At 37.4% G+C, this 14,244-nt stretch overlaps 1 protein-coding gene across 2 annotated transcripts; it reads left to right on the top strand.

The window, feature by feature from the left end:
- Window positions 1-1,157: 1,157 nt before the first annotated feature.
- Window positions 1,158-12,254, top strand: il21r.1 (interleukin 21 receptor, tandem duplicate 1). Of its 2 annotated transcripts, none has more exons than XM_034211461.1 (10): window positions 1,158-1,238; window positions 2,839-3,058; window positions 3,393-3,503; window positions 3,775-3,883; window positions 4,174-4,358; window positions 5,123-5,256; window positions 5,359-5,548; window positions 5,712-5,790; window positions 7,334-7,427; window positions 10,453-12,254. In XM_034211461.1, the coding sequence occupies exons 3-10, from the start codon at window positions 3,443-3,445 to the stop codon at window positions 11,212-11,214; spliced, it is 1,614 nt and encodes a 537-aa protein (XP_034067352.1). In that variant the 5' UTR covers window positions 1,158-1,238; window positions 2,839-3,058; window positions 3,393-3,442; the 3' UTR covers window positions 11,215-12,254. The 2 variants fall into 2 exon arrangements, with proteins under 2 accessions (XP_034067352.1, XP_034067353.1); XM_034211462.1 differs by having other exon boundaries at window positions 3,424-3,503.
- Window positions 12,255-14,244: the final 1,990 nt, after the last annotated feature.

Consider the following 14,244-nt stretch of genomic DNA (forward strand, 5'->3'; position numbering starts at 1 on the left):
CAATCCCATGGTCATTTCCACCACCAATATCCATCTTTTGCTATTGTTTTGATTAAGAGACCCATGGGGGCAGGAAACTAGCCCACATATTGTGTGTTTAGGGTGTCATTGCTGGTGTTAAACAGTGGAAACTTGAATACAGTGAGTATAAGATCCCCTTCTTATCAGATGTAGAATCACTGCTGACATCCAATCTATACCCCCCCCCCCCCCCCCATCACTCTGTGTGACTCCCCAGTAACTGCTGTGAAGTCTTTCCGCTTCCTGGGCACCATCATCGCCCAGGACCTCAAATGGGAGCAGAACTTCTGCTCCCTCATCAAAAAAGCACAGCAGAGGATGTTCTTCCTGAGGCAGCTGAAGAAATTCAACCTGCCAAAGATGATGATGGTGAACTTCTACACCGCCATCATCGAGTCCATCCTCACCTCCTCCATCACCATCTGGTACGCCGCATGCACAACCAAGGATAAGGGCAGGCTGCAGCGTGTCATCCGCTCTGCAGAGAAGGTGATCGGCTGCAATCTGCCATCCCTCCACGACCTGCACGCCTCCAGGACCCTGAGGCGGGCAGGGAAGATAGTGGCCGACCCCTCCCACCCTGGACACAAACTGTTCACCCCCCCACAGTTTCTTCCCCTCCGCTACCGGCCTCTTAAACAAGGCCCGGCCCCCCCACTGACACTTTACCTCAGCCACATCATAGACTATAGACTATATGCATTACATTAATGCACACAATGTTCATACTCCTTACTGTACATATTCTTATTTCACATTTCATAGTTTATATTCAAAATGCATTCATAGCATTCTATTTCCATGTAAATTACTGCTTTATTTTTTTTTTTTATTGCTATTTAACTATATTTTATTACGGTGTAAAATATTTTTTGTTTTATATTAGATTTCTTGTTTTTTATATTTTATGTATGCACCATGACATCAAGTCAAATTCCTAGTATGTGCGAACCGGCAATAACCCTGTTTCTGTTTCTGATTCTGATACAGAAAGACTGTTGGCCTATCCCCACCTCGCTGGAAGACATGGTTCTCTCTTTGCTCTAAAACGTCTTTCTCTCTCTGTGCCTTGAAATAGAAATAGATGGCATACCATGTGGTCAATCATGCTTCAGCCACATGGATCCCCTATCCTCACTGAACACGATGGACTCACTTGGCACTAATGTCTCCAGCCCTTTGGTTAAAGATGAGTAACCATGGGACAGAATTTAAAGGTATTGTAACCTACACAACATATTTCTGTATTCAAGGAGCTATTCCCGAACATTTCCTTATTTATAAAGTACAATGTGACATTCATCATATGTTGCCACCTGCATATCATCTCGCACAGGAAATTAGCAAACACAACAGAAACTGATTCCTCCTCCTTGAGAATGTTGTGTTAGTGTCAGGTAATATCTGCAGTCTTTATCAGTATGTACTTGTGTTTAATGTTGTGAACACAATGTATTCTACCTCATACGTTAGATATCTTAAAAGTACAAAAATAATCGTGTTTAAAGAACCACAATTCATTGAAAGTTAGTGCAGCATGTTATATACAGTAGTTGGCAAAACTGCATCGAAACAATTGAGAAGAACTGCAGCAGGTTAAAGTTAAACCTCAAATACAATGACCTCTAGTGGCAGAGAAGTGTTTGTACAACATTTAGTCCAACCCTTCTTAGGTCGCAAAATGGGGTTTTAGATTGTATTAGACTGGACTTGACTTTAGGCTCCAACCTGCCATCAAGCTAGAATATAATTACCTTACAAGGTAATACCACAAAATGCTATGAAATACTACAGGATGACCTAAAGTGACTTTATTAATTTACATGGGGAAGTGTATCCGCTCCATTTGACTCTTTCGAACCTGCAGTCACAGAACAGTGAGGTTTTTAAACCACAAATGCTTGTCTTTCTTTTTTGTAAAATAACGTCAACAACGGATGTAGCATCATTTATTTGCAAACTACGTTTCTATCTATCAATTACTGATTAATCGACTCACTGTTGCACAATGCAGCACCTGGAGGTCAATACTAGTTTTAAAGACATTGCCTTGTTCTGCAGTGGCAGTAAATGCTACAAAAGTATTTATTGGTCAGGTTGTTCTAAGCGGGTTTAAGAGCTACGTGCTAAGCTTTGTTTCATTTTGTGTGATCAAATGGCATTTGGCTTTGACCTTTACTGCTAGTGACATTAAGTGAAATGTCTGTACACTACCTGGTGATTTCAATACCACAAAGGCCCACCAATGTATGTGACAATAATTAATTGTGTTGTTAAATAGTTAAGATGGCATTTTATATACGCATTAAAAAGGTGTGTTATGCTTTGACTCCTGTTGGAAAACATGTATATCCAGTTGTAAATGATTGAAGTTAATATTAAGAGTTAATTTAATTATTAAAATTAAGCTCTTAGGGGCTTTAGAGCACGGTGGTGACTAATTTAGCTTCAAACAACTGCTGAAAACCCCCTGATAAGAGTCTATTAAGGGTATCAAACCACATCTCTGGTGTTGGTATTCAGAATCATCTCAGTACTGAAACATGTATGAGTTGTGTTTTGAGATAGTAAATTAAAACAAGTGGCTACCTTTGTAATGATTATTGCAGTTCTTGAAATGCAGTAAAAGAAACACAAACTGTTGAAGTTGAAAGTATCTCCATTTTCCTGAATTTTCTTTGACTGAAAGTGTATTGTTTTTCTAAACTAGTATTAGTATGTGTCTTCCTTTTATTGAGGTGGCATCATTATGACGGCTACATTTTTTTATAGAAGATAATTTCGGTTTCCTGTTGACTTTTTTTTCTTTCTGGTTAGCTGTTGCATATTCAAGCAGAGTGGAAGTGGGTGGAAGGATCGACACAGACTCAAAAGCTCAAAGGGTCTGAAACCACATCCTTCGTCACACCACGAATGATGATGATGTGTTCGCAGTGACACCAACATTGTTCCATGAAACATTCACACAGACATCAGCGCGTCAGTGACTCAGTCAGATGCTGAAAGTTTAGGTGGAAGGATTTCAAATTTAAATAAGGTAAGATACGGTTGATTTATTACATTTATTTGTAATGAGAAAAAGAGAATAGTGAATAAAAAATGTTTTATTATAAGATGTTCAGCTGGTTTAAGAGATGATTTATGTATTGCCTTTAGTTCTGACCGGTCAATGTCGATGCTCTTTAATGACTGCATTCAATTATTGCTGCTAATGCTAATGTTTTTGGTAGACAGACTTTGCGCCTTTGTGAATTAGATAATTAACTAACCGTTGTCTCAAATAAGCAACGAATCTCACACATAGTCTCAATTTCTTTTTCTTTTAAAGTTTAACCACAAAACACATTTCTAACGAGAATGTCTATATTTAGTTTCAGATGCTGTTTTATTCCGTCTAACCAGATAACAGTGGGTTTTCCCCATGGCTCTTAAACACCTGTTCTTATTGTTGCTGTGGGACCTCACTTTGATTCCCCATGTTGGTAAGTTTCCTTAACTTATTGTTATCTTACTCTTGTATTGACATATATTTCTCTCACAATCATTTCATATATTTGAGATCAAGTTATTATTTTACTCTTCTTCATTGTGTTTGTCTTGATGCTGTGGCCTTGCCCGACTTTTCCTTTAAAAACATTTCTGTAGTTCATTGAGATTTCGTTATAGAAACAAGTTATTAGACGTTTGTAGAGCATGCATTTTAAATTAAATAAATGCAATAATCATTGACCACACTTTCCTTTTTTGATGCAGTCTCGTCTATGTGCAATGTCAGCTGCACGACAGATTTTAAGGCCTCACTGAACTGTTCCTGCTTGGGCTCTGTGCCGCCATTCGCTGTCCTTCTCAATGTCACATGCAGGTACAGTACAAAATGTTAAGGGTCACTGATGATTCTGATTCATGTTAGTGCATTTCAAGTTTGTAAATGTATTGAATATAAACAATACTATATCATATCAGATGGTCTATAGTCTGAGAGACAGCTGTTCATTTCCCCCTCTGAATTTGGTTTTAGATATTGGGCTTTTTTGGAATATCCATGACATTTAGTTTAATCCTATGGCGTCAGTTGTTAAGTACCTTGCTTTGATATGATGGAAACACTTGTTGGAATGTTTATCTGATTTAACACTGCGTTATCTGTTGCAGTTGTGACGACCTTGTGTTTCATGGCAGCTGTGAAGTCAAACCCCCTCAGTCCTGGTGCGTAATACAATCAAAGGACATTGATGATGTTGCATACGTTGAAACCAAGTGTACCACGACAGTCAGTCAACAGGGTGATGATCGACTTTTAGTGAATGCCAGTGAGCCGTGGAGGCTGGCTGATGTGGGTAAGTTAAAAACCCTATGTGATTTTGAAGATTCAGTGGTTTGCATTTCGCTGAACAGATAAGAAGATAACACAGAATTAAATAAAGGTCACAGCATTTACATCCCTTATGACGTGTCGAGTGACATGTATGATGAAGTAGTTTTTGAAATATTTGTAGCATGAGAATTATTTACAAATTTAAGACATATTTAAATATTATACATATTTTTATATATATATTTAATACTACTTGAACATTACATTTGTATGTCTTTTTATATGTTTCTAGTTATTGTGCTTTTTATTATGTTTTTAATTATTGTTTTATTATTTTACTCCCATTGTGTTATTTTATATTGTATTTATTGCCTGTACAGCACTTTGGTCAACTGAGTTTTTTTTTAAATGTGCTATATAAATAAATAAAGATTGAGATTGAGATTATATTTAAGAGATATTTAATGTGTATTAAATATGAAAATTAGACATATTTGAAGCGCTTTCTCTCCTGTTGAATACTGCCACTTCTTCAGCTTTCGTTTGAATTACTATACATTAAACTATTTTCTGGTTTGATCGAAGGTTTATACGAGTCAGAGATGACTATAAGCATACTTTGTAATCCTCACAATTGGCAGCAAACGCCCTCCCACCTGCATTACCCTCCAGATTAAAACAAACTAAAATAATGCTCAGCTGCCACGCGTGGTGTAGAGCATTGTTGGCAAACATTTTTCAATTTCATAATATTCCCCTGTTCCCCCTGGGGCTTAACTTTCACAGTGAAACCTCCGCCTCCTGTCGGTGTCCAGGTGACAAACACTGACGGATTCTACAACATCACCTGGCACCTCGTCAACAAAAAAGACTGTCTCATATACAGTGTGCGCATAAGAGAGAGCAATAACTTGTCAAAGGTAATATGTGGGCAAAAATCCCAAAACAAAACAAAAACAACAGGCTGTTTATTATTGTCTGTGAAGAAAAAATAAGTTATATTCTTTATTCCCTTCTTACAGGATCCAGTTTACTCCCTTTCACCGGTACTACAAAGGTTCTTCCTGTTAGAAAGTAAGAGGCTCCAATCACATGTGCGCTATACTGTGGACATTCAGGCCAAAATGGATCCTGATAATCACTATCTTGGTCCTTGGAGCGAGTGGAGTTCCAGTGCAGAATGGAGAACTACAGGAACTTCAGAGATTAAAGGTAGAAGAGCCTGAAGCCATTCAAATAAAAAGACGTGTCTCAATATAAATCAGACTGATCAGACTGCCAGTCCCATAATGATACTTCATCATGTAAATAGTTCAGAGAGTGTGAAAATAGTTTGCAATTAAATGTATTTTTCTATGTTATATGTCCCTTACAGGAATGAATGAACAGTGGTGGTACATCTCCCTGCCTGTCATTTTTGTCCTTCTTGTGTTGCTGGGTTATTCCAAAAAATCGTGAGTACTGTAAACACTGAGTACTGTTACACGGCCTTGAGCCATGGCGTCGTAAGTGCTGAGTTCCCAGCAGTGATCCACCTGTCCATTTTATCAAACTCAATACATTTTTATAATGTCAACCCATCAACCACAACAACTAAATTAATCTGTCGTCAAACTGGTCGTCTTTGACATTCTACTAATCGCATTTGGACAAACTTGCAGACATTAATACATTTGGACTGAACTATTATCATTACAGAATTAAAATAAACAAAGTGTGTTATAGGTTGACTGCATCAACACATAATTAAATCTGCAGTCATTACACAAAAAAAGAACTGAGCTGAGAGAAATCAAATGTAATCCTAAGGTCACAGCACTTTGTCTTCCAGTAAATGATTAGCGAAGCTTCTCTCTCTGCTTCGATCAACATGTTCCTGGCATCACCTCCCACATGTAGAGAAACCACCGCTGTGCTTCATGCAACACATTGCACCAAAATGGCTAGCAGACATAGGAAGTCATGCATAGAATCAGAGAGCTGAAAACACATCACGGTCACGTGAAGAAAAAACATAAGCTTGAACAAATAAATGAACTTGCATTTTTGTTTCCATCTTTGATAGAGGATAATATAAGATGATGAGAGCAATAATTCAACTGTGGTTCTGTTTAATGCACTGCTTACATAAGCTATTTGCAATTCATCTAATTAGTTGCAGCAGTACAGGCGTCCTGATCACTTTGCAGACGTGTGATATTTAGATTTAGCTTTTGCTTCAAGATGTGGGATGTTGATTTAACAGGAAGCTCATTTTAGAGGCCGCACTTTGTGGTACAGTCGATATGTATTGTGTTATACTTAGAAGCGTTTTCTTATATTTACCCAACTACTTTCATATCAATGAGGGATGAAAAAATACTAAATACTATTTTAATGAATTAGCAATGTAAGCCACACCCTCTAAAATGAAATTAGAAATCCTTTATTTGTCCTGCAACGGAGAAATGTACATGATGGTGCAGATAAGGTGAGGGAAAAAATAATAAAAATGGCTAATGCAAATGTTAATAATAGCACAATAAGTAAATAAACAAAAACAAAATAGCAGATATGTACACCATGGTAAAAAAAAGTAGCAGTATATTAGTGACCATATTGGTATTGAATCAAAGCGCTAGCTGGTACTGTAGGCCAATTGTACTGAGAGACATTTTTTAAATCAACCCCTCTTTAAAAAAATGTCAGTAAAAACATTGTGACCTGAAGGTGCGACAAAAAAACACAAACAAGGCAAGATTTTACATCAACATTATTTCCACTGTATTAATTGTATCCATTTAGATTATTAGTGATCATTATTAGTGATCAATTTAATCTATCTTTTCAATATATTTAGACTTTAGGACTTTGCATTGAGTTGTTGGAAATGTTTGGATCACACAAGTTAGATATAATCCTTCCTAGCCACCACTTGAATCTGCCCTCACATACTGAAAACAAAATGAGCTCATCAAAAGTGACAGAAATTCAGAAATCATTTCATATTTGTTTCAGGTGGTGGCAGAAAAAACTCCAGCAGATTGTATTCATCCCCAAAGCAGATGAGTTTTTCAAGCCACTCGACCTCAGCTATGGAGGGAACTTCAAGGTGAGAGAAAACAAAACTAACTGGACTGTGTGTGTAGTTTCCAAAATACCCAGCAGGTGTTGCCCTACAGGGGTTTTTTAGCACATCTGGACCGTGCTTGATGGGACTTTCCCTTGACTTCACATGTAAGGCCTTTATGGGTTGAATGACTCAGTGTGCAGGGGCTTCAAGAGGCCATTTGTTTCCCTGTCTGTCTGACATGCTGTGGGTTGATATCTGTGTATCACAGCCTGTTCCACCCCAGTGGAAAATACCCCTGGTGCATTCTGTCAGTCTAAAAAAGGCCTGTTTTCCACCTGGGGCACAGAGGGAGAATTATGTGGGTTATAATTGTTATTGTTAAGCTTACCTTTTAACCATTATCTTTTCCATCACCTTATGTAAATATATATTTCCTATCTTTTGACACCCAAAGAAAGACTGATTGTTATTTTCTATGAAAAACTGCATCTTCTATGTTCTACAAAACGTCACTGCACATGTTTTTACTCAAACCTTACTATTTAAAAGAAACACACATTACTCATTGCATGTGTTACTGTTACTCAGTTACATTTTTTATAAAAAAATTACTTTACAAACTATTCAAGTTTGATACAGTGTACCACAGTATTATTATTATGATTATCATCAGGGGTGTGCCAGAGATGTTGTCTGGTATCATACTGTATCTTAATATTTGGAAGTAACTTTTAAGTAATCTTTTCCTGGAATTAAAGACCTATAGTATATTCACACTTGTATACTGAACTCATCTCACAGTTTAGGTTCAGTGGAAAGAACAATAAATGCCTCTAGTGTCACCTGTGCCATCATCATGTTCCTATATGATTTATTGAGTGTTGTTTAAATACCGTATCTTTATCGTCACCCCTGTAATATCATCCAATGTGTATTGGAGTATTCTGCTCGTAGTGTCACGTTGTTACTACGTCTAGCTCCAAACACGAGTTTAAAATCTGAGTGCAGTTACAAGCATTGGTCAGCAGAATGCGCTACTGCATCAAATAAACATAGAAACCATGCTTTGAGAGAGGAAGTACTGAAAGGGAGAGGTAGCTTTTGTAGCCTTTTAAAAGTGCTTAACTGAGCCTTATGAGGACAAAGTTCTGCTTTCATTTGAATCAATTTCAAATACTTTGTCCTGAAATGGGGTAAGGCAAGCTTGTTTAAAACAGACAATTAGTAAATAAAAACATAATAATATATATAATATAGTAATATGGTATGGAACAATATGTGAAATTAGATATTGTCTGTGGCACAAAGGCAAATGATGTCAGAAAGGGCAAGTGAATTAAATAAAATTATTACATGGAGTAAATGAAATGGCTTCTTTTACCTGGGCTGTTCTAACATGTATTTTTTTTGAGGAATTTAGTGGAAATAAGACAAATTTAAAAGGAATAAGATGTTGACAGTAATCTGTAGTCCACTTTTGGTCCACAATTTTGAGAGGAATAAAAATGTAGGCCCCAGTGTTTGGACCTAAAAATCATTCTTTAAATACAGATAGTGCGCTAGAATGTGAATATTGCACTCTCAAATTCATCAAACTGTTGAATTTCCCAAAACGCACTTATACATCATCCTAAATCTGTAACTGTGTATTACTGACAGTGAAACAACATTATATTGGTCTGCGGTGTGTAGTGCTTTGACAGCTTTGAAGTATAATGCTCTTTACTCTTAAAAAATGCTGTGTATGTATATATATGTACACGTATATATATATATATATATATGTGATTATGTATATATATACACACGTATATTTATATACATAATCCCTCTATATCAAATCTTCAAGATCTCTTCAAAAAACTGAGCTCGCCCTTTTGTTCTAGTTTGACTGCACTATCTCAGTCTTGTGGTGCAGACTGCTTACCTTTCAGAGATGCTGTTGAGCTCTGTAGCTCAGGATGTGGTGGCTTTTGCATATGAAAACGGAGTCATGCTTATCTGGTCATCACTTTGCTGAATGGAGACTATATATGGCTGCAGAAAGTTAACAGAGTTGTGGGGAGAGTCGCATACAATATACATTAAAGTCAAAATCACAATTGTACCTACTTAACTGATTTCAAAACATAAAATGGTCTCTTTTCATAATGGAGTGAATCATTGCAATATGTCCACATCATTTTCACATCTGGACTCACTGAAAATACTCCTGTTTATTGCTTGAAATATAAATATATTCAGTGTAAATCAAGAACGTTTAATTATTATAAAAACCGTGTTGAAACAAAACAACATTTCAGACACTAACTGATGTTCTCACTTCAGATAACCCAAGAAATATTTTCCTATACTTCAGCATCCTGTTGTGTCCGTACCGGCCTAATTATTAGATGTATATGATCCTTCATCATAGTAGCTTAATGTTCTGATGTATCCTGCTGAACACTGTGAAATCATCCGTTAATAAATACATTTAGGTACTTGCCCGAGTGTCCCACACTTCAAACAAGCAGAAAGAGTGGTAAAAAAAAAGTGATTAGATAAGGAGTAGGTTATTTCCATTTATGAGGTATAAAGTTGCCCTCATGCACTTTAAAGACAAGTTTTTTTTATCAAAGTGTGTCACACGTGTGTCATTTCCTCTCTTGCAGCGAGATCGAAGGGAAGATCAGAACCATTCTCGTGTCTCTAGGGTTTAAAGATTCCCTCCATGTTCTTATGTTGCCTAATATATCCTTGACTACACCAACATGTATCTGAGTAAAGTCTATTATAAGAGAGATGTTCACACATTATTCACATTATTCTGAAGGGCAGATCAGAGATCACAGAAAGCAAGAGTTTTATAGCAGTGAAATTGACTGTTTTTGATGTAGCTTCCTTCCATACCTTCCAAAATATACTATTGTCTGTTACACAACCACTAACATAATGTCAGCTTCCAGTGGCAAGCTAACAAACTACATCAAATAAAATAAATATGCTGACTACACTAACCAATATACCACCGCTAGCCCCTGATTTTCAAAATTAATGTTCTATTTTTCTTTAATTGTTGCAGGAGTGGGTGAAGCCTGTCTTCAGCGAGTGTGATTACGTGAGGATCAACTCTCATGCTCAGATGATTAGTGAGAAGCAGCCCAAAGTCCTTCAATGGAACAACGAGAAGCAAAGTAACAGGGAGGGCAACGGGATGAATGGAGGTGTTGATCTCTTCCACATGCTGCAGCCAAACAGCGACTCGCTGCTGTTCTTCCAGGACGGAGGCAGTTCACAGGGCGCCGGTCACTCCACAGGACACGTCTCCATCCATACTGTAACGCTGTCTGGAGAAGAAGAGTTTGAGCAGGAAGTGGTGTCACAGAGCTCAGTCAACACCTTCAGAAGTTACCAAGATGGAGAACATATCGGTTCATTTGAGGGGGACAACAGAGAACAAGCTCGATATGATTTAGAAGAACCTCATAGGCAAAGTGGGTTATTACCACAACATGGAATATCTAATGACTTATTAGAGGAAAATAGAAACTTTCAGCCGCCTGCTCAGATTATTGAACCAGAGAGGGTATCACTGGTCTCTTTCGCCTCAAACGAGCAGTCAGAAGATGGCTACCCTCGCATGGACCTGGACACTATTGACAGTGGATTTGGAGAGTGCAGCAGCCCTGGAGCCTCAGACTCAAACATGGCAGAGCAGATGGACACTGAATTGTTTCATGATCACAACAGCTCCAATTCTAACTATGTCAAACAGTGGATGATATGTGGCTCTATACAAGAAGGCTCCAGCAACTCAGAGAACGAACTTCACGAAACACAGTGATTGTTCTGCTGATTTACTGCCATCATCACTGTGGGACACGTATTCAACCCTTAAATGTTTTCTGTATGTCTTTATGTCTTGTGTCTTTATTAGGATCCCCATTAGCACTAGCATGAGCATTGGCTATTCTTCCTGGGGTCCTCACACACACAAAACATACATAAACATACATACAACAAAATTAAAACAAAACAAAACAGCTCATAATTTCATGGAATTTTACAGTGCTGTATTAAATGAAAACTAAAATGGTCATCCAATTATCGCCATCCTAAGGCCAAACAAAAGTAAATACAAATAAGAGTACATAATAATATATGCATACATAGCCACAGGCACAGTTCAAATGTACTTTATAATACTTTAAAAAATGTTTAGCAACCTTTTGAAATGTACTTGAGAATGTTCCCGAATGATATGGATGGGTAAAGAGTTCCAGCTGACCATGGCTCTGTACATGACTGTTTTCTGTCCCTTATTTGATTTAGATTTGGGTAATACAAACCTTCCTTCTATTGTATGTCGTGTTTGATAGTTATGTTGAGCATACTGCGCTATAAACCTTTGTGATAATATATGTGGTGAGTGAGTCACTGTAATATTTCTGACAAAATGTAACAAAATATAATTAGACCTCTGTCTGACACCATTTCAGTGTCTCCAGCATTTCAGTTACTGTGGTTCTGTAGGAGCACTGCAGTGCACATCGTGCTGCCTTATTTTGTGCTACTTTTTCTGCAGCACGAGACCATATAACCAAACAATAATCAAGCTGCGACAGAACCAAAGCATCCAGAACTTGTCTACTGACATCTATTGGCAAATATTTTACAATTATTTTTACAAGTGACACACCCCTTCCCATTTTTACAACATTATCAATTTGTTTAGACCAAGATAAGTTATGATCCAGGGTTATACCTAGCAATTGTGTCTCCTTGACCTGTTCAATTTGAATATTGTTTAAATGTAGTTGCAATTTTAGTTCACCTTTTAACTGATGATTTGATCCTATTAATAAAGATTTTGTTTTTCCAGCATTAAGTACTAACTTATTATATATGACCCACTCTGATATCAGTTGTAGATCTTTATTCATAACATTTGTCAACTCTCTTATAGTCGATGCTGCATAATATATTGTTGAGTCATCTGCATACATTACAATTTTGGCTTTTTCTAACACTAATGGTAGGTCATTTGTAAAAATAGAAAATAAAAGTGGTCCCAATCAACTACCCTGAGGTGCTCCACAAGTGACTGTCTTCATCTTTGACAGACTTCCATTGAAAAAAAACCAGTTTGACTTCAATTTGTCAGGTAACTTTCTAACCACCTCAGCGTATCAGAATTAAAACCATATTGTTCCAGCTTGTGTAACAACAAAGAATGGTCAATGACATCAAAAGCAGAACTAAAATCAAGTAGTACTGCACCCACTAACTTCCTATTATCCTGGGCGATGTATTAATCTGACAGGATATGTCGCTTTGTAAAAATTAATGTTATAACAGTGTAATATGGGGTTAACGTTGGTGTAACATGGATGTAATTTGGGTCTAATAACGGATGCAATAACAGTAACATCGCTATAACATGGGTATAATATGGGTGTATAACAGGTGTAATAATATTGTAACATGGGTGTAATAATAGTGTAATATGGGAGTAATAAGAGTGAAATTACGGTGTTATTTGGGTGTTATATTGCTGTAAAATGGGTGTGATATGGGTCTAATAACAGTGTAACATGGGTTTAGGGTGCGATGTTGGTGTAATTATGGTGTAAAATGGGTGTAATAATCGATTAATATGGCTGTAATACAGATGGGGCGAAGCCTGCGAGCTAGTTCAGGCAGTCAACTCGAGCACTTATGCTGCATTCATACATAACGCCCCCTTGCCACTCTACAACCAACCAAACAGAGTCTCCTTCATATGCCGCTCTATTTAACCTGCCAGATCTCTCTCCATGCATTGCTTGCTGCTGCTATTGCTGCAGCTACCTCTACGTCGCTGCTGCTTGCTGCCCCACCACCACCCCAGCTTCCACCCCAGCTTCCACCCCAGCTTCCACCCCAGCTTCCACCCCAGCTTCCACCCCAGCTTCCACCTGTAGGCTCGGGGGTTAGTTATTTGATCATCACTCATCGTGCTATGTATATCTATGGAGTGATGATGCCCGAGCCTAGTCGCCAAACTCAACTATATGCTGCTTCTAATAAACATGTTAAAGGAACACGTGAGTTGTCTGACTGAAGTGTATTAATGGTGTAATAGAGGTGTATTCATGTGTAATATGGATGTATATAGAGTGTAATATGGATGCAATGTAGACAATAGCAAGCAATAATCTTCACAAATATTGAGTGCCCATTTAAGGTTTAAAAGACATAATTGTTGACATTTCCATAAAATACACTTTGATTTGAAGTAAATTGGCAGTATCAGCTCAGCATTTACTTCTGTATACTGTTCATCAGTTAGCTGTGAACTTTGTTCTTTGTATATATTGTGTTTCTTAAAGAAAAAGAAGCCCCCCAGGTTAGACATTTTACATTTCCAAATACAATGAACTGATTTTCCCCTTTTTTCTGCATCATTTAAAGTTATGTATTGCTTCTTTTATAAAGAAACACAATTTATTGATAGATCATAATAAAGCATCAAGAAAGAGGACATTTATTTGTGGGCACTCATAGATTCATAGATGTGTATTCAAAGTGCTGGAGGAAATGTTCTGTTTATTTTATCACTGTCTAAAGGAGCTTCATTTTCTCATTGTCTTGCATGCTTCATTCACACGCATGAATGTGGCCTTATCAAGATGTCAGATTATGTCTGTTTTTCTCGTGCATGCATTTTCTCACTAACCACTGTAACCATCCGTCCTGTTATTTTGCAACATCAGTAAAAAAAGCAAACTTGTAGCAAGTGTTCATTATCTGTAAAAAAACAAGATTATTATTTCTCTGGCCTTTACCCCGTTCATCAGAAGGAAGTGGAAAAACACTCGCTTTGACAATCTAT

Source organism: Gymnodraco acuticeps, unplaced genomic scaffold, assembly GCF_902827175.1.
Source record: "Gymnodraco acuticeps unplaced genomic scaffold, fGymAcu1.1, whole genome shotgun sequence".
NCBI classification, from domain to species: Eukaryota; Metazoa; Chordata; class Actinopteri; order Perciformes; family Bathydraconidae; genus Gymnodraco; species Gymnodraco acuticeps.